General features: G+C 44.2%; 1 protein-coding gene across 20 annotated transcripts in view; it reads left to right on the top strand.

Annotated features, from left to right (window-relative positions):
• hspg2 (heparan sulfate proteoglycan 2) overlaps positions 1–21425 on the top strand; it is a 143088-nt gene that overhangs the window by 107984 nt on the left and 13679 nt on the right. For 14 of the 20 annotated variants that reach the window (XM_063208226.1, XM_063208225.1, XM_063208221.1 and 11 more), the window contains 20 exons: positions 3449–3630; positions 4430–4625; positions 5915–6094; positions 6479–6598; positions 6931–7074; positions 7504–7666; positions 7987–8084; positions 8897–9163; positions 10284–10396; positions 10708–10855; positions 11562–11678; positions 11936–11953; positions 14747–14831; positions 15503–15647; positions 16968–17070; positions 18248–18357; positions 18892–19000; positions 19500–19598; positions 20148–20369; positions 20915–21159. In XM_063208226.1, the coding sequence (XP_063064296.1) occupies positions 3449–3630; positions 4430–4625; positions 5915–6094; positions 6479–6598; positions 6931–7074; positions 7504–7666; positions 7987–8084; positions 8897–9163; positions 10284–10396; positions 10708–10855; positions 11562–11678; positions 11936–11953; positions 14747–14831; positions 15503–15647; positions 16968–17070; positions 18248–18357; positions 18892–19000; positions 19500–19598; positions 20148–20369; positions 20915–21159 (2864 nt within the window). The remainder of the gene's footprint in view (positions 1–3448; positions 3631–4429; positions 4626–5914; positions 6095–6478; positions 6599–6930; positions 7075–7503; positions 7667–7986; positions 8085–8896; positions 9164–10283; positions 10397–10707; positions 10856–11561; positions 11679–11935; positions 11954–14746; positions 14832–15502; positions 15648–16967; positions 17071–18247; positions 18358–18891; positions 19001–19499; positions 19599–20147; positions 20370–20914; positions 21160–21425) is intronic. The other 6 variants (XM_063208223.1, XM_063208231.1, XM_063208237.1 and 3 more) reach the window with 2 other exon arrangements.

Below are 21425 nucleotides of genomic sequence, written 5' to 3'. Positions count from 1 at the left end.
CGATTACCATCCTACGAAGCGACACAGGCGACCATTAACAAAACATGAGCAACACTTGAGTACACTTGCCGAGCAAGCAGAGCCAATTCAGACTATGAGCTAACAGTGCCACCTACACAGGGAAACAATGCCAACAGACCACAGAAGCTAACAGCATTAGCAAAGGCCTATGTATACTATGCAGTTGGCAGCAAAAGCAGACGAAATCAGCAAAATTATCCAGACACGGCAACATTCTACACTACACTACAGCAACATGATCTACACTAAAGGCCAACATGACCACTGATGCAGCCTCCCCCAGCAGAGGCCACGACATGGCTCCATGAGCATGACGAGGCCTAAACGTGCTAAATACCAGTAAGACCCAACATGCACACCACTACCCAACATAACATAATAGCCTACAGTTGATATTGCCGATGCAGATAGTTTAACCAAAGTGACCGGAATGAGGGGAAGAGTTAATGCCATACAGGCAGCACAAGCACTACTGCACAACCAAACCGAGCTAGCAGAAAGATACACAGCCATCCAAGGTCACGGTTAGGCATATAACCAGGCTTAACAGATGAGCAATATAGCCATGCCAGCACAGCCTACATCAGCCAGTAACATAAAGACAATGCATCTCTGCTAGTAGTAATGACTGACTCCAGACAAAATAGATACACTACATTGGCCAAAACAGCAGGACTGACTACATACCAGCACAAACAGGGCACCAGCAGTGAGTGAAACAGCGACCACACTACAGCCAGAATACCTACACAGCCCAGCCAGGACTATGACTATACACACTGCAAGCACTTAGACTAGCAGCCAGGAAGCAATGGTTCACAAGAACATTAATAGTCTAGGACAGTGGTTCCCAACCTATGGGTCGGGACCCACCTTATGGGTCGCCAAAGATCCACAGGGGGTCGCGGAGCCCTCTTGATTTTAAGGGGTTTCATTTTAAATATATATATAGCCCATGTTGGATAAAAGACAAAGTATTTAACTAATAAATGCATAGAAGCAACAAATTGTAAGTGCTACATGAAACATTTATTCTGTATTTGACCAAAGACGAATTGAGGAATAAAATAACTAAAATTAGTTTTCGCAGGAAACACAGGGCATCTTGTGACTCTGTCTCATGCGGGTGCTCGCGTGGTTGGGTCACCAAAGCTTACAATAGTAAAAACATGGGTCCCTTAAGAAAAAGGTTGGGAACCACTGGTCTAGGATACCGAAACTTGGCCAAACAGGCCAATAGGCCTACTATAAAGCAGCAGAGACAACATCCCAAACATTGCAGACAACTCAGAACTATGCTAATTGCAACTCCCCAAAAACTAACAGATGAATAGCCAGGAAGCAGTAGATACAAAGAGCACATCAATCTAGACTATAGGCCTAGAGCTAGCACACTGCAAATGGTCACAGGGGGTGCAAGGGGAATGCGTTGAACACCAGGAATGCCAAAAACAAGACGGATAAGCAGCAGTCACCAGCATATAAACAGCTAGAGTCACGGAATAAAAAGAATGCAAAAATAAATAGGCCTAAATAAATGGTCCCGAAAGTATGGTTTCCAGCAACAATCAATTCAAGCCACGCCCGATTAGAAACACCTGTGGTTTTGTTACAAAGTGACAGGTGACCGGCGAGGACGGTGGAACAAACATATTACTGTAATTTAAAAAAAAATCACATCGCATGACGTCTCCCTTACCTAACTATTGTGACAAAGGAAGCATAGGCTATTCAATCCAACCGTTTCAGAGCACGAAGCACAAATTTAACGCACAGGGTCGCCAGATTTCTATAGGCTACACTATACCGCCAGGCGACTCAAAGCGCAAATAGACTACAATACTCCATGCGACAACTTTCACGTGAATGTTAATTGAAGATGGATTCATCATCCCATGGCAAAGGTCAATTAAGCACCTATATCAAACGCCAGCAGACGGCAAATGCAACAAGTTAACCATCAAATATTCACCTCCGCAGAGAATTCCGAATTCATATTGTAAGCAACTGAAACATGCGTGGTGAAAAAGCAGCAAGCCAAAATCCTGTTTACCATCAGGGTGGACAATGACAAGAAACCAAAGCGATTCAAAAACGGCGTGCGAGGCATTTAAAGTGATCGGATGGGAAGCCCGAGACAATGTAAATTACAGGCATAGCCTAAGCCACTTATAGGGCCTATTAACTTCTGCAACACATTGAAAGCGTTGACATGCAGCCGCATGCAGACTGGCACAGAACATGGCATTGGCCAAACATCCATCACCAGTTGCAGCTGTAAACAGATCGAACGTATTTAGGCCTATCACTGCCGAGGGGGGAAACAAAGAAAGAGCGCGTTCACCAAATGCGCAGGAGCGGAATGTGATGAAGCAGTTTGTGTAATGTTAAAATCAGCGAAAGCTCAGAGCATGGGAAATTGTAGGCCTACAGCCAGCAAAATAAATAAACTGGGGTAGGCATCACAAAAATCTGTTTTAACGCCCTAGAGGACGGCACCGCACGGAGAAAACAATCAACTGTCCAAATTGAGGTGCGTAACTTTTGAAATATGGGACTCCCTATCGGAACAGAGGCAGAACTAACGAGGCAACTCAAAGAAAAATGTGCAGCCTACCAGAGATGAAACAATATCGACAAAGAGAATGCTAAACAACGTGTTCAGAACTAGGCATAAGAAAACAAGCGACCAGCAACACCAACTCCAGCAAAAACGAGCAGCATACAGTTGAGAGGAAGTGGATAGAATTTAAAAGGTGTGCCGAAGCCGTGTGGCCAATCGCTAGGGAAGAAAGATTATCAGCTGAGGGAATGCACCTGGATCAATTAGGAATTAGATGAAGGGGAGGGCGGCAAGCTTCTTGACTACCATGGCCTGGCCAGAACTGACGTTAGTACTTTAATTTGAGCATTGTCAGAAAATAGTGAGGAGAATATGGGAGAAAAAAGACACTACTCAACCTATGGTTTCACCATTGAAAATTCTTGCTTGATTGCTTTGATGCAGTAGTCCCCCCAGACTCCACATATTCAAATCAGCACCCTTCAGTATGGAATCACTGACACATAATTATTTGCATAGATTGTGTTACTGTGTAGACTTGTATGTGGAAAATGCCGCTCACAATGGAGATATGGAGGCTATCAGAGCTTGTTGCAACAAGGATGGACTCGATAGACTTGAACTTGAACTTGAAGGTGGCGTGCATGGGAGCCTTGGGTGGGGATGTTTGCTCTCCTTCATCTCTGTCTGCACAGTGCTTCCATTTCCAACACTCCATTGCCCTCAATGGTTCTCCAGCAGCATAGATTTTTGTTACTAGGCCTATATGTCAGTTTCAAACCAGGGTATGGAAAAGCATTCTTCAAATGCTTACCTTATAGGCTGCTCATGTGTGATCCACTCTATTGTTTCCTGCTTTCCTAGAGTCTCCTCGTGCGGTGGTGACCCCGTCGGGGCCTGTGAGGGTGCGGGTGGGAGACCCCATCAATCTGGAGTGCCGTGCCACTGGGGAGCCCCACTCCTCTGTCTCCTGGCACCGCCTGGACAGCACGCGCAGAACTCTCATCAGCAGCCCGGTGCCCATGGATTCCAACGCTGTCATGCAGGTCCATTTTTTATGCATGTTGTGGGAGTGAGTGGTGGTGCATGTGTGGGCCATTTCTGTGCAAGTTCATCATGGTAATGGTCAGGGGCCATCAAGCTCTGGATTCAGACTGCTACTGAATAGTGACTATTGTACCGAATTTACTAATGCCTTCACCTGGCTCTCTTTAGACATATGTGGTTCTGCAAACCTCAACCAGGAGGCTTAGCACATTCACTTAAATGCACTCACACCCACGCTCGCGCACTGACGCGCACACACACTCACACACTCACACTTTCCTACACGATACCCTGTGAAGCGACCTTGGGTGTTTTGAAAGGCGCTATATAAAACAAAAGTATTATTATTATAATTATTAGCGCTACACATCCTGTAGTGTAGATCTTGGTCGACCAAATAGACGTTCGCATCAAAGCGTCTGTGTCGTTTCTGCAATGTCAATAGTATTGTGGAATCCATAACATATTTGTTCTGTAAAAGATGAACGGTTTTGAAGGAATTTATTGAAGGCAAGGTCACGCCTTCAAATGTACAGGTATGTGTGAAGCAAGGTGGAACCACATTCATCTGGAGAGAGCCAGGTTACTGACGTACCGCATCTGTAAAAAACAGTCAGTATACATTTTTGGAATATAAATAATTTGTGTGAATGACTCGTGAATGTAAGGATTCCTTCATAGCAGAGAAACAAAAATGAGCACCATCATTTATGTAAGGTAAAGACAGGTGGCGTACACAGTAGACTGGTTCTACCGGTATGTTTTGGCCTGATGTGATTTCTCTGCTTTGACACGCAGGTTCTGGTCGCCCGGCTGGAGGACAGCGGGACATATGTATGCGTGGCCCAAAACAGTCAGGGTACCACAGAGACGCGCGTGGAGGTGATGGTGGAGGGCGGCCCGGGCACACCCTCTCCCCCCCGCGCCTCCGTCTCTGAGCCCCTGATGGTGGTGGTGGAGGGGCAGACGGCCATGTTGCGTTGCCATGCTCAAGGTATGTACTAGTATAGGGCTGTAACTATACACTCAACTCACGGTTCGGTTCGTATCCCGATTTTGACCTATGGTTCAATACACTCCATGATGAAGCTTGGAAGCCCTATCACATCACACCCTGTGGTTGTTTTCTTGACGGAAGGCCGGGTAACAGAATTTTGAAAGGGCATATCACAATACTGCCTATTTGCACCGCAATGCAGTATTGTGACTCTGTGTATCCCAAGTTCTTGGTTTGATACAATATCGTTACAGCCCTGGCATGTACCATACCAGGACTGAAGTCTTGTCTCATATTCATCTTTTAGTCTTAACCCAGACGAAAACAAGGGCATTTGCCTTGATGTTTTAAGACTTTTGGAGGGGACTTCACAGTATATCTGCTAAAACCATGTGATCAGATTTCTATTTGAAGAATGTAGCAACTGTATTTGCTCTTTGAGCTTAAAGACATTCCTCTTTGCAAGGAGCTTATGTGCTATTCTAGACCAGTGGTTCTCAACTGGAACAGTCTTGGGAACCACCATTTTCCACTCTCATTCGGTGGCGACCCAATTTTTTTAGCGTTCAAGTCAATTCAATGCAATTCTCAAAATGTAACCAAGACTCGGATGACTGGTTGCACGCTATCTATTTCGCATAAACATTCAGATTGTATGTATGACAACAGATGACACAGAGTTCACAATTACATTTTTTTTACACCAAGGCTCCGCGACCCACCCATGACCCCTCTGCGACCCAGTTTTGGGTCACTACCCACCATTTGAGAAACACTGTTCTAGACCCTTCCCATTGCCTCTTGACATTGTGAGAGAGTTGTTAGTGTCACATCTCCAGATCCCCAGACCAGCTCCCCAACTAGTAGACCAGGGCTATTCAAATGGCGGCCCTGGGGCCAGAAGCGACCCTTGGACAGCAAGGTTCTGGCCCCCCACAAGCCACCTGAAATACAGAATCGTTTTTTGGAATTTAGAGATAAAAGTATGGGTTCCGTTATCGTGCTGAAACGGGACACAGGACGTTAAAATGCAGGAAATTACATCTAAGAAATGCAAAACTTTCTGGGGGAGGACCCCCAGACCCTCCACTTCAATGAAGTCTCCCATATTTTTTTCATTGACAGTTGGCAACTGTAATTCATATGTAAAGTTCGGCCCCTTTACTGGGAGGAATTTGAAAAACTGGCCCTCGTTGACATTTAATTGAATACCCCTGTAGTAGACTAAAGGCTGTCTACAGTTACTGTCTACAGCTGATGTTTCGCAATCGTTCTCCTACCCCCAGGTTTCCCCACCCCGTCCATCTCCTGGTCGAAGCTCCGTGCCCCCCTGCCCTGGCGCCACCAGCTGGTGAATGGGACTCTGCTGCTGCCTAACGTGGGTCGACAAGACTCTGGAGAGTACATCTGCAATGCCACCAACCCCATGGGCACCAGCGAGGTCACCGTCACTCTCGACGTGGAAAGTGAGTCAAACCTACAGTACAGTGAATGAAGTAACCGGGAACTGGTCTGAATTTTACATTACCATCATTAAGAACTGAATTTGTAAGAACCATGCTTTTCATCACCGTATCTTTTTATGTATTTTTTCATGCCCTGAAGAATACTCAACTGCCGCTACGCGTGGGCAATTTTAAAAGTCCTTAATGGACATTTTTAACTATACTTTTTGGAGTGCCTTGGTGAAGAAAAGTTTTCTCTCTTTTCAAGCAACTTTTTTTACTGTATCTTTTTAATTGAGAATTAAATTAAGTTCTGAAGGAAAAAAACAACATTGCTGCAACTTGCTTAAGCACTCCACTCAACTACTCATCCTCATCCAATCATTTCTCTCCTCTCCACCCCAGCGCCGCCATACGTCACCAGTCTGCCCGATGATGTGCGCGTGCGTGTGGGTGAGGTCATCCGGCTGCAGTGTCTGGCCCATGGAACTCCCCCGCTGCACTACTTCTGGAGGAAGTTGAACGGTATGTAGCACTTATTACAGAATATTAAATGGGAGTTGTTCTTGGACCACAACTAGCTACTCTCAAGAGTGGCTTAATCTGTCCTTGCTTCCTTTCATACAAGAATCTTCCGGAAAATAATGACTATCAGCACTGTGATAGGCTGATAGATATTCAACCAGTGCCAAAATAAATGACCAAAATCATGAAATTATGTTTTATATCCTATTTATCCATTTTATACATATTTAATATCAGTAATGTAAATTATTTCAATGATGAAATTCTGCTTAATATGCTTTCTTTTTTTCTGAAGTATAATTAAACAAAGGTTGTTTTCACCTGGGTTCCAGGTACCCTTCCCAGTGGCAGGTCTGAGCAGCGTGATGGTACCCTCCAGATCAACCTGGCGACACCAGAGGACGCCGGCGCCTATGAGTGCATGGCCAGCAACGCTGTGGGCCACAGCAAGACCACCGCAAACGTCTTTGTGCAGTGTGAGTGATCACTGGCCAGATGGTTCGAAGGCGAGGGTGGAGAGGCCTCACGGACATTTGAGAGATCTCCTGGTGGGACGGTGGCCCATAAATGTGTCCTCAAAACCAAACCAGCCTTTTTCTAGATGAGATGGGCACCTACAAGTCCCAAACTTAACCAACATTATTTAGATTCCAGCCAATATTTGCCCAATGGTAGTGGGCCATTGTCATCAGAATATTCTGGTGGATTTTCCTAATTGCATCCTAATTGCAAGGGACGATTGGTTTAGGAGAAACAAGGTATCCATCACCATGGAAATAGGTGTCATTGTTACTCTTATCATTTATTGATTCCCAGAAATAAGCATTCAACATGTGGCATTCCTGTATTTGGGGTCCGCCTTGTACATCTGTGATTTTTTTGTTGTTTTTTCTGTGGTTCTACAGCCCCTCTGTCGGTGCGCGTTTCCCCCAAGGTGGAGGTGCGTGCTTTGGGCTCTGCAGTGGAGTTCACCTGTGGAGCAATCGGGGGAGCAGATATTCGCTTGGAGTGGCTGAAGGAGGGAGGAGTTCTACCCCCGAACCACCACATCAACAATGGTGTACTGAGGTTTGTAGGCAATGCTACTGATAAGCATTACTTATCCTGATTAGTAAGTAATGACTTAAACTATTTAGTAATTCGGTATACAACAACATGTCTAGGTTAAAGCCATTGTATAATTTTGTTCCTTTTGTCTAAATATATACCGTATAAATAAGCTTGTAAGGGAACCAAAACTGGAAAGATTAGGCACCAAGGCCTATTCAAGCTTTTGCATATTGTGGTGTTTCTTATAAATTGTAAAGGGTATGTTTATGTGTGTTGTTCATGTTCTACAGCATTTGTTATCTGTGTGGTATACTGTATTTTGTACATGTGTGTTGCAGTATTGAGAATCTGGAGCATGGCAACGAAGGCACCTACACCTGCAGAGCCATAAGTGCCTATGGACAGGCCCAAGACAGTGCCAAGCTCACCATCCAAGGTCAGCACTCCAGGGAGTATGCTCAGATATAGACAAATACGAGGATAGACAAATACGAAGACAGACAAATACACAGGCAGAAAAACACACAAGCAGACACTCTTTATTAAGTGTATTTGTGATTGGATGAGGGGTAGAGCATAGATGTTTACATGTTTTTGCTTTGGTCTATTCTGGCATGTTTATTGTTATTTGTGTTGTCTACTGTGTTGATGTGTGAAATTTGTGAGATATTCATAAACTCAGTTACCAAGATACATTTCTGTCTTGAAGAGACAATAAAGGCTCATCTTATCCTATACAGATAAGCATACACACACACACACACACACACACACACACACACACACACACACACACACACACACACACACACACACACACACACACACACACACACACACACACACACACACACACACACACACACGCGCACACACACACGCACACACACATGCACACGTACACATGTACACACATACCTTACATGCCTACACCCATAAACTCATTAACTCACACACATACCGGTATACCGTAACACATACAGTATTATACAGGTAAATGTGCAGTGTGCACTCATTCACAACACTGTCACAACACTGTTTCACATATACTGTATAGATCATGAAGATTTGTATACGTCTGTTTATTTTCATGTCTGTTCTCTTGTATGTGTGTACATGTGGCGTGTACTGTATGCATGTGTGTACGTACGTGCATGTCTGTCAACATGCATGCATGCATGTTGTGTGTGTGCGTGTGTGTGTGTGTGCGCGCACGCGTGCGCGTGTCTTGCTTGGGTGTGTGCGCAGCTCTGCCCAAGGTGATGATAAATGTGCGGACGTCAGTGCAGACCGTCATGGTGGGCAGTGTGGTGGAGTTTGAGTGCCAGGCCGAGGGCCACCCCCCGCCCACCCTGCGCTGGAGCAAGGTAGGGGGCGTGCTGCCTGCTCACGCCCAGCTGAAGGGCGGCATGCTGCGCATCTCGCCTGTGGCTGATGGCGACGGAGGCCAGTATCGATGCACGGCAACCAACGACGTCGGCTCGGTTCAGTCGCAAGTGGTGCTGAATGTCCAGTGTGAGTGCTGCTGCTGCTGCTAATGTTTTTGGGGTTCAGCACCCACCCACAGCATCTTCCTCTGACAGACACAAACACTGATTGACATGGAGACACATGTCTCACATGTACAGACAGACCTAGAGACAGACATTAAGACAGACAACATTCCATTGTCATGATTACTGAACACAGAAACAAAGACAAACATACTCATATAGACACAGACATTAAAATGTACATATACAGAAACAAATGCTGACCCACAGACACTCATGGTCTTAGTACAGAGTGCATTTAGCTAAATTGGGCCACTTTATGTCAAATTTGGAAAGACTCATGAAATCTGAAGCTGAACATGAATGAATGACTATAAATGTAGTTTGTTTTCATATCATATGTCACTTATCTACCATTCAGTGATAAGCAAGTTTTAGTGTCGGTTCAAGATTAGGTGTGGGAACGGGCACCGGCACAGTTATCTTTCGGCCTGAATGTGCCTTATGAAGTATCATGCAATGACACTTTATAAGAAGGCGTTATTGCAAGACTTTAAATAGTAAAACACTAGGTTGGAAGCAGAGAGAGCTTTCTTAGTCCTCTTAAGCACATTGATGTTTGTTGAAAATACTAATGGAAATTCAATCAAAAAACAGCCCAATTTATCTGAAAGGGTTGACCCATTTTACCCTAAATTTTAAGTAGGCTATGTTTTTCAGAAACATAGTACAAAAAGCACTAAAGTACTGCAATTTTCTAGTGTGTATCACATCTGAAACTGTATCATCCTTATTTCATTAAGATTTCAATGCAGAAGTGTTACGCAATTCAAATAGTAGTGTTGCAACATTTTAAATACATGTGTGGTGATTGGTCAGTAGAGTTGAAAGAGATGAGACACCCAATGCACATCCACCCCAATTTACCTGATGGCCCAATTTACCTGAATGCAGCCCCTACAAACGTTTGCCGAGCTAGCGTCTCAAGCTAAGCATCTTGTGCATATGCACATGCACGTGTCGTAACTGGATGAATGTATTCAGTCAGGTGCAGAGGTCAGCCTAGGCTGGTGTTGTTGTTGCTGTCTACTGTATGCTGAGTATTTCTGAGTGTTTTTATTTGCATCCTCTCCTCTGTGAAGCCCTTCCCCAGATCACAGCGCAGCCAGAGACTAAAGAGGTGACCGTGGGGTCAAATGTGGTGCTGCCCTGCGTGGCCACTGGATACCCCACCCCTAAAATCACCTGGTCTAAGGTGCGGTGACACACAAACACAGACACACACACACACACACATACACACACACACACACACACACACACACACACACACACAAACACACAGCCACCTACACACACATACGCACACGCATGCACGCGGCCACACACGCACAAGCACACACACACACACACACACACACACACACACACACACACACACACACACACACACACACACACACACACACACACACACACACACACACACACACACACACACACACACACACACACACACACACGTTTTTACATCTAAATGCTTTTTGTATGTGTGTTTGTGTTTAGTTGGACAAGGATCTTCCAGAGAAGTGCTTCCAGGAAGGCCATGCCCTGACGGTGCCCTCCGCTAATCACGATGACACGGGCACCTACGTCTGCACGGCCGCCAACAAGCAGGGCAAAGTGCAGGCCTTCACCAACCTCACTGTGCATGGTGAGGGTTGTGACGGATGCACACACACACACACACTCAAGCATGCACGCACGCACTCACGCACGCACGCACGCACGCACGCACACACACACACACACACACACACACACTCAAGCATGCACGCACGCACTCACGCACGCACGCACGCACGCACGCACGCACACACACACACACACACACACACACACACACACACACACACACACACACACACTGTATATTGCCCTGTGACTGAATACAACTATGTTACATCAATGAGAATACTTATTATTTTCCCATTATGTTGTTCAGAGTGTAAAGAGTTATTTAATTAGACATTGTATTCAGAAACCAGTGAAAATGATTGATCAAAATGGAAAGAGTTTAGACAGCAGTGCAGTCGATAGAAAATATTTGAAGTGTGTTTGGGTTTGTGGTGCATTGTACTGTGTGTGTCACATCTATCTTTTCTGATGTGTTTTTTAGAGAGCCTGTCAGAACAGGTGAGATTTACCCTGACAGGGCTGAGCCGAAGAGAATACAGGAGGATGGAATATGTTCTGTAATATCTTTGGCTGAGGTTTCTTCAAATACTCCTGCCAAATACCCCTGCCATGCCTGTTGTGCCAGCAGTTTCTTTTTTCCCCTCATTTCCACAATGTCTTGATGTCAAGCATCTTTCTCTGCCTTTCCCTCCTCTCCTCCCCTGCCTGCCTGCACATGCCAGAGAGGGTCATGCCATATTTCGAACAGGAGCCTCTCTCTTACCTCCGTCTTCCTACCATCAAGAACGCCTACAAGACCTTCAGCATCAAGATCACTTTCAGACCGGACAATGTTGATGGTAAGAAAAGAGTTTTGTTTCCCCATTTATCACGCACTTGTGACCTACACAGACTCACAATTACAAAAATGCAGGTTTGTTTGTTTGTTTATCTATGTGTGTGTATGTATTTATTTATGAATAAATTGTGTGCCATTTGGCATTTTATGACATTTTTTTCACATTTTACCTTGTCCCTCATCTCCTGTCTATGGTCCTTCTCTGTTTGTGCCCTGGGGGTGTGGTGGGGTTTTGGGGGTGGGGTTGAAATGGTGAAGGTCTCCTGCTGTATGCTGGTGAGTGCTGGGGGGTGTGTATGTGTGTGTGTTGTGTGTCCACAGGTTTTGTTTGTAGTTAGTTATTGTACTGTGTAGTGCACACAGTGGTGCAATGATTGCTGTTTGTGAGAGCGGAGCATGACAACGCAGTGTTTCTACCGACCACATTTCCATGGATGGAGCGTTGTGGTTCTGCAATTGACCAGTTCCAAATCACCCAGCGCATGACTGCACTAGCCTGGGGTGCATTTTCTGAAACCATAGTTGTTGACTGCATTAGCTACTTTGTTGTTTGCCATGCAATTTCCCTTTTGCAACGAACCAAGTTGCTAACTGGCTAACAACTACGCTTTCGAGAAACGCACCCGTGGTGACCCCACCCATAATACTTATCTTCATTCGTATTCATGGTCTGAAGGTCCTTTCCTGTGGAGGGTTTAGTTACCAGGCGGCCGGCCAATAGGCAAACAATTGGGTGAGAGCTGTCCAAAGGTTTCAAACCAGAACTGAATGCAATCCTACCGCCCTTCAATCGCATCAGGTCAATTACAGTTTTTTTCAATTGCTAACAAGCGCTTACCCATTTTTTTGATACTTTTTCTAAACTCTTAACACAGACTACCACCTGCCAAGCACAATTGGCCAAACTGTTCATTTTCTTCTCAAAAGCACACTGTTGAATATACACAACGAAATGCATTCATTGACGGCTAATTGTGTGAAAAAGGCATGTAATGTGTCAACTGTATGGCAATGGAAAGCCCTTGGTGTGCTAACTGTATTAAGAGTTTTGCAAATGTCACTGAGGTTTGGACAAAAGCTTGTTAGCAATTGAAAAAAACTGTAACCTCCAGACCATGAATATGAATGAAGAGAAGTATTGTGGGCGGGTCATATTAGGCTAGGACTGCTCTTCTGTAGCTCCTTAAAGGGACACTGTGTGAGATTTTTAGTTGTTTATTTCCAGAATTCATGCTGCCCATTCACTAATGTTACCTTTTTCATGAACACTTACCACCACCATCAAATTCTAAGTATTCATTATGACTGAAAAAAATGTCACTTTTCATAAATGAAAAGGAGGATCTTCTCCATGGTCCGCCATTTTGAATTTCCAAAAATAGCCATTTTTAGATGCAAAAATGACTCTACTTGGACCATACTGGGAAATATGTGTTTATTACTGTCAACTTTCATGTAAAGATCAAATTTGCCAATAGACAGCCCAGTTTCAATGGATGGCATAGTTGCAGTACCTTTTTTGTCCATTTCCTGCACAGTGTGCCTTTAAGCATGCATCTGAATCACACAATGCCAATGGCAGCTGAGCGGAAACAGCTCATGCTAGATGCCTGGATGTACAGTAGTATTGCTGGACCGCTTCTCCTCACTGCACTTGATCATTCACATTCACATCATTCACATTGATCATTCTCCTCATCATTCATGCAACCAGTTGTACTGTGTAAGCCTTACAAGTCTTACATCACTGGTTAACATGCACACAGCTTTACAGATGGTTCTTTACAGATGGCCAAGTGCCAGCGTGCATCCACAATACCAGCTCCAGTATGTCCGAATTCCCAATTTGAGCTTTGAGCTGAATGATCTCAGACTTGGTTCCTGCAATTAGTTATGTACGTGGTCACAAAATACAGATTAGATTCCCAGTGCTTGGACGTTAAAGATTATGTAGATATACAAATGCCTGCAGTAGCCTAAATTGTTTGTGGGGAGGCTGGTTTAGACAGCACTGTGAAGAGAAATGTAAGATCTGTAAACTGGAAATGTAACCTTGTTTTACTCTGTGATAGTCCCCTAGGGTAGCCCACAAGCTATTAAAATGTAGCACAACAAACCACTGGAACCAGCAAAAGTTCTGCAAGAGGATCCTGAAGTTCATTTTATGATTTGCATTCCTTTCCTCAAGCTTTCCTAGGCTGTGGAGTCACAATACAATAACCATAGATATTATGAGTTTATCATAGGCTATCATAACATGCAAGCTTAAAGAAATTCTGAAGCACTGTGTCTTCTGTGTCCTCCCCTCAATACAAATAGCAATCAATAAATATATTCTTTAAAACTATTTTCTAGATTTTTTAAAAAAATGTTCTGTCTCTCCATGTTAGAAAACACATACCATTAAAATTATAGACTGATCATGTCTTTATTAGTTGGCAAACCAACAAAATCAGCAAGTGATCAAATAATTATTACCACCACTCTATATCCCCTCTCATCCCTGCCAACTCTGAAGATGGGAAAGGAAATCTTACACCGTGGCCATTGCTTGCTTCCAAAGGGTGTACAGAAAAATGCATACACATATATATCAAAAACTGGGTGTCCAATGAAATCTTGTTTGCGAATAAATATATTTGGCAGGTAGTGCTTGTGCTCTGACTCGCCGGCTGAATGTAGCTTTGCCTTGCACATCCATCTGCGATCTATCCATTGCAGACGTATTTCAGAAGCTGGGGCCTTTTCCCGAGAAGACTGAACACACCCTTACCACCAATGAATGCCTTCAAATTATTCTCTGGCCATCCTTTAAAGAACTGCTTGATGCAAGTCGTCATTGTTATCTGAATCAGTCGTTGAAAACCCTGATGAAAATGAAAACGTGCACGGCTAACTGGATTGGTTCGAGAATTTTGTAACCTTAAGAACCTCCCATCGGGTGACATCACAAATGGATGTGTGGAGCTCATAAGTTCTGTAATTGAATATGGGTAATTAGATCTTATGCAGCCTTTAACTGTGCCATAGGCTGTGTTAGTGTGTAACGGCGTATTATTTGTCCAATAGGAATGATTCTTTACAATGGACAGAAGAAGACCGCAGGGGCTGACTTCATCTCTCTCGGCCTAGTGGGAGGACGGCCAGAGTTCAGGTAGGTGTCTCTATCTTTTTATATGTCTGTCCTTCCTTTCAGTTTCTCTTTCTACCCCCCCCCTTCTCTTTCTATTTCTGCCGCTATAATTGACAGCAGCTGCAGAAAATGGAATGCCCAGAATACAGACAAATTTACTAAGTAAGTCAATCGGTAAATATGTAATCGTGATAATCAACAACACTCCTAGAGTGCAGACCACCAACTAGCCACCTCAGATCATCACCAAAACTGAATCAGCTTGAGTGAACATTTTTTTAACGCTTTGTGTGTTGGCATTGTTTGTCAAACAAAGAAACAAATGAACGCACACACCAATCTGTTAACAACCCTGGTGAAAATATTACCTGCTCTGTGGACGAAACAACTGCAATTAGTACTCACTCACTCACTGCATACTTTAGCAAGTAATAATGATTATGATGGTTTGATTAATCATATTATCAATTGCTCAACTGTGTGTGTGTGTGTGTGTGTGTGTGTGTGTGTGTGTGTGTGTGTGTGTGTGTGTGTGTGTGTGTGTGTGTGTGTGTGTGTGTGTGTGTGTGTGTGTGTGTGTGTGTGTGTGTGTGTGTGTGTGTTTGTGCGTGTGTGTTTGTGTGTGTGCGTGTGTGTGTGTGTGCGTGTGTGTGCGCATGCGTGCGTGAATGCATACGTGCGTGTGTGTTTAGGTTTGATGTGGGTTCAGGCATGGCTGCCCTGCGCTACCCCACCCCCATCAAATTGGGGGAATTCCACACAGTGGAGCTGCTGCGCAATCAGACACTGGGCTCCCTCATTGTGGATGGACAACCTGCCATCAATGGCAGTTCACAGGTAACTACTGTCCTTCATCGCAGCAAATAATACAGGACATGTCAACATGCAGTTGTTATATTAACCCATTTTATCCTAAGTCCTTTCTGGGAAAGGGTGCCCTCTTCCTGTTAAATCATAAATATCTCAGCCTCCGAAGCACATACAAACATGAAATGAGTTACATTTAAAAGCCAAGACCCTCCCCTTGCATTGTAATGTGTTCATTCAGCTCTAACATACCCACATAGTTAATAAAACAGCTAAAATCTCAAAATCCTGAAAAACCTGTATATGTGTCTCCAGGACACAATGGGTTAATTAACCCTGTCATGCAGAAGCTGCTCTGTTATAACCTTATTGACACCAAATTTGGAATGGCCATGTCTTAATCTGGCAGTTAAGACTCTTGGTAATGTCATAGCAGCATTGTTATGATGTACTAGAGCTTCTGTAGCAGATGCTGACGATCCCATCTGCATGAAAGGGCTACAATGCATTTGAAGTGGCCTGGCAATCTGCCACTGGGATTGAGGGGTTGAAGCTTCCTCAGACGTGCATGGCTTCATAGGGTTTTCACACCTGGTCCCTTTCATCCATTTAAGTGAAGTCAGACCTGTGACTCAGAATTTTCTGTGCATATGTGAACGCTTCAAAGTGTACTCAGACCCCTTGGAAGTGAGCCGTACTGAGACCTTCTTTGACGTGGTCTCAGTACGTTCACTTATGAGTTCTGACAAGTTACACTTGTGATTAGGTGTAATCACTTAAGGAGGGCTATAGAGGACCGGGTGTAATAAAAAAAGAGGACTAACACACCATAAAAGCCCAACAGGACCAGAAAGATTAGCCGTTTCTTTTTGCAATACACTTACAATATGAACAAAAACAGAACTGATTCCTTTTGCTGTCGGTTCACTTTTTGGTCCACTTAAAGAGGACTGAGTTCGGTTCACTTCAAGGGGACTAGGTGTGTACAGCACTAAGTGAGTACACCTAGTCACAAGTGTAACTTGTAAGAACTCATAAGCGAACCGAACTGAGACCACGTCAAGAAAAGTCTCAGTACGGTTCACTTCCAAGGGGTCTGGGTACACCTTGCAGCGTTCACATATGCACAGAAAATGCTGAGTCACAGGTCTGAGTTTACTTCAATGGCTGAAAGGGACCAGGTGTGAAAATCCTATAAGGCACCTCAGTTACAGCATAGTAGTAAGACCTAACGTTTTTGTTGGCTATTTTTCTTGGGAAGCACTGATAGAAAAAAATGAAATGGTAAAGATATCGTGGCTGGGCCAGACTGGTACTTTGGATAACTGTGTTTGTTTGCGTCATGCACAGGGAAGGTTCCAGGGTCTGGACCTGAATGAGGACTTGTATGTGGGTGGATACGCTAACTACAGCCAGCTGGAGAACACTGCCGGCCTCAAAACTGGTTTTGTGGGTAAGTTGAGCAATAAGCCACGAGAGGCAGTGGGTTTGCATTTGATTCATCAAACAGCTAGACTTGGAGCTCCCCTTAGCCATTATAAATCAAATGCAAAAGCATGGAATTGAGTGGCTAATTGGTTATCTAAAACTGTTGAAGTGAATCATTCATAAGATTTCATAGGGACAACAACCCAACAATTTTAACAGTGTTGTAATAAACATTCATTCGCCTCATGCCAATCCGTTGGGGAAGTTTGTTTATCTTGGTTTCATCAGAGACAAACTACTTGTACTACGCATATGGATTGCTGGAACCGTGTAGTGTAGTTTGAAGATATACCAACTTGTTTAAGATGGTGTCAAGCATGTGTGGTGGTAACCAAGTGAGTAGTACTAAGAAAAATGCCTCATGCTTGTCTCAGGCCATGTTGCTGCCTGGCCAGTTCATATGTCAAGCTCTATTAAGATAAAAGGCTAAGTCTGCTATATATTCAAATCATTAATGCTAATTTAAGATATCTGGTATTCAGTTTTGACTAGGCAGAATTGGTCACAAAATATACCTGGTGTATCCTGTGAGGATCCTACAGCTCATGTATCCAGACGCTACAGCATGCAAACAAGCTCTGCTTCTTCTTCGAGTTTGGATGTACTTATTGTAGGCTTTATTAGGAGTCATTTCACCTTCTCAAAACTCTAATTCAGAATGTCTCTATTGTATTTATTGGAATGGAACAATGCAGCGCACATTTTATCTTGACTACTGAAAGTTTGAGAGACCTGCTACAACACAAATTTGCCTATTCTAAACACATATTATTCGCCGATTCAGAATATCTGTAACTTATGTTGTGAATACCCACATCTGAATGGTGGATGTCTCTAATTTTGAAACCTATAAAATAGCAAGTGATATCACTTTTTTGCGGATATTTTAAATAGCTAATGTGTATTTATTGATGAAAACACATGAGTGATACCTACGTAACATGTTTTTTGCCCTCTGCAGATTCGTTGAGGTATTGTCTAGTTGTACAAGCACACTTCTTGTTTTTTCTGCAAGACTGCCATCTAGTTACTTTAGTAACTGAAGGTCAAGTACAAAGATTGTGTGTGTGTGTATCGTTGTGTGTGTGTGTGTCGGTGTGTGTCGGTGTGTGTGTGTGTGTGCGTGTGTGTGTGCGTTGTAGGTTGCATACGACAGCTGGTCCTGCAAGGCGAGGAGGTCATCTTTAAAGACCTGGATCGCAGCTCCACAGGAGTCTCCAACTGCCCCACCTGCAAGGACGACCCCTGCCAGGTCAGTTCAGAAATTAAAAGTTAATTTGCTCTGGAAATGCCCACAGAAGTAATTGAAGCTTGAAAAATATGCCACATTGATTATGGCATTATCTGAATTGATTATTGAATTTTACTGCCCTGCATCGCGATGCGTTGCTGAATTGATTATTGTTGAAACCACTATGATTTCCTTTTGCCTTTACCTTTCTGTGGGTTAAGTTAGCCATGTTTATCACATAACCTTGAAAAATGAAAAAAGGTCGCACCATGCATAGGTTTCTTTATTACACAGACACGTTTCGGCGCTCTGCCTTCCTCAGTGTGGAAGGCACACTGAGGAAGGCAGAGCGCCGAAACGCGTCTGTGTAATAAAGAAACCTATGCATGGTGCGACCTTTTTTCATTTTTCAGTTTTACAATATTTTGGTCAGCACCCTTAAAAGGAAGAGAAAAACTGCTGGGTGACGCCTGCTCCAACCCTTATGAACTATCACATAGCCTTACCATGTTCTTGGAGTACACCCTGGTGACTTGATTTTGTTCATCTATGCAGAATGGAGGCGTGTGCCATGACTCGGATGCCAGCTTGTATAAGTGTGCATGCCCACGTGGGTTCAAAGGCAGCAACTGCCAGCATCATGCCTCCCTACACTGTCACACAGGTAAAACATTTACAGCCATAAATGCACATAAACGTGCACATAAACTCACACACACACACACACACACACACACACACACACACACACACACACACACACACACACACACACACACACACACACACACACACACACACACACACACACCCGTGTGCGCAAATACGTACACATACCGGTACACACACACACACGCACGCACGCACACACAGACGCACGCAACCCAAACACCGAAAACACCAGCACCTGCAATTGTTCACATTACGTCTCCTCACACATACTTACGCACAGCTAACATATACATAACACATAGACACATGTGCACACACCATCGCCTGCAATTGTCTGCACCACATCTCCGTACACTGGCACACAGCTATAGCACATGGCTGACACATGAAGCTGCTCACAACTACACACGTGCGCACAAATGATACATCCCCAATAATGTCGCCTGCCTGGGCCCCTCACTACTGTCATATTTGGTTTGTGATACTTGCAGAGGCCTGCGGTCCCGACGCCACCTGCATCCACAAACCCCAAGGCCTGGGCTACTATTGCCGCTGTCACCTGGGCAAATCAGGAGACAAGTGTATGGAAGGTAAACGCTATTCTACACTCCCTCCATAACCGACATCCTGAAGGCCAGTGCTCAGTGTGCTGTGCACACTCTTGGGGTCCCTTGCATGCTTGTGGCTTCGCGATGACGTGACTGACGACAGAAGTATATTTCAATATTTCCCAAAAGCACAATTCTTTTTTTTTTTAAATATATTTTTTAGGGGCTTTTATACCTTTATTTGACAGGACAGTCGAAGATGGTGACAGGAAGCGAATGGGATCTGTCACTCACAGTCACAGGCAGACAGACACAAACCTGCAGTAAATCAACTGCTCACTTATGCATACAAGTATTCATGGAGTGTTGATCCATCAATTCAAAGATTTCTGTTTCATTACCTTATCTCACAAATACACCTTTCCAGTTGGATGTTGCAATTGGATTACAATTTTGGTATCCATTCTATGATTTTAGGTTGTTTTAGATGTTGGATTACAAATTCAGTTTTGATATGATCATTATTTTATTGGATTTTTCATTCATTCATTTATTCATTCATTCCTTGTTTGTTTGTTCGTTTGTAATCAGGCACCCTGGTGACGGTCCCCTGGTTCATGAACAGTGACTCGTACATTGCCTATCCTCCCCTGACCAATATCCACAATGACCTGCGGGTGGAGCTAGAGTTCAAACCCACTGCCCCAGACGGCCTCATGTTCTTCAGCGGAGGCAAGAAAATGAAGACGGTGGACTTCTTCGCCGTGTCCATGGTTGGAGGACACGTGGAGCTAAGATACGAACTGGGGACAGGTGAGAAGCACTCTCCAACCCCAGGGATTCTTTAAGTATAGAGATATGCCAACATAATAGGTTGCTATGGGCACCTAACATGACCAGGTTCCGGTCTGCCTAAAGGGGCGTGTCATAATACTCCTAGCATTGAATAGAACAGTCCTTAGGTCTGCCTAGGTCTGCCTAAAGGGGGATTTTCCCCCCCTCCCCCTTGCAATAATAGAACCCGGAAACAATGGGCCAATGGAACCTCTCTCTCTCTACTCTCTCTGGTATCAGTAGCGTTGAGCTATTGGACTGTTCCTTTAGCTCAGTGGTATCGTTCTGTGTCTCCCATACTCGAACTGTTTCGCTGACTAGGAGGTGGCGAGTTCGAGACCCACCCGAGGGGCAGACACTTCAGTCACATTATCCATTCAGTGCTTTTTCACCAATCAGGAAAACCTATTATTGTACTCCTGTAATGAACAAGGCATACATCATTAAACCTGCCAATCTACGACAAGAGTTCTATTCTATCCACAGGTGTAATAGCTATAATAGTGTTGTTCTCTAATCAACAGGTCAAGCCGTGCTACGTAGCCAGGAACCGGTGACACTTGGTGAGTTTCACCGTGTGAAAGCCGGCCGGCTCAACAAGGACGGCTCGCTCAAGGTAGACGATGAGCGTGAGATCCAGCGCTCATCCCCGGGCAAATCCCAGGGCCTGAACATTCACACGCCCATGTACCTGGGTGGCGTCCCCAGCATGGACATCCTGCCTAAGCCAGCCAACGTCAGCATGCTCTTTCAGGGCTGCATCTCGGAGGTTGGCACTGATTTCTAATGTCTTGGTTTATATCAAAAGGTATTGTATTTGGGATGTTTGAGTAATGTTTGGGAGTCTGGCAGCAGCAGCAAAAACAATCTGGCTGGCGTAAGACCAATTTATAGAAGCCAATGTGTATAGTACGTTTTTTTAACTATGTAGTGAGTTTTTGCGCATAAGGGAAATTTGCTAGCCTGTGTGTCATATTTTCTGGAAATGAATATGCACACAAAATCAATGTGGAAGTATGTGGATGCTTTTATAAA

Source organism: Engraulis encrasicolus, chromosome 10 (assembly GCF_034702125.1).
Source record: "Engraulis encrasicolus isolate BLACKSEA-1 chromosome 10, IST_EnEncr_1.0, whole genome shotgun sequence".
NCBI classification, from domain to species: Eukaryota; Metazoa; Chordata; class Actinopteri; order Clupeiformes; family Engraulidae; genus Engraulis; species Engraulis encrasicolus.
This window is presented reverse-complemented; position numbering and strand designations above follow the sequence as displayed.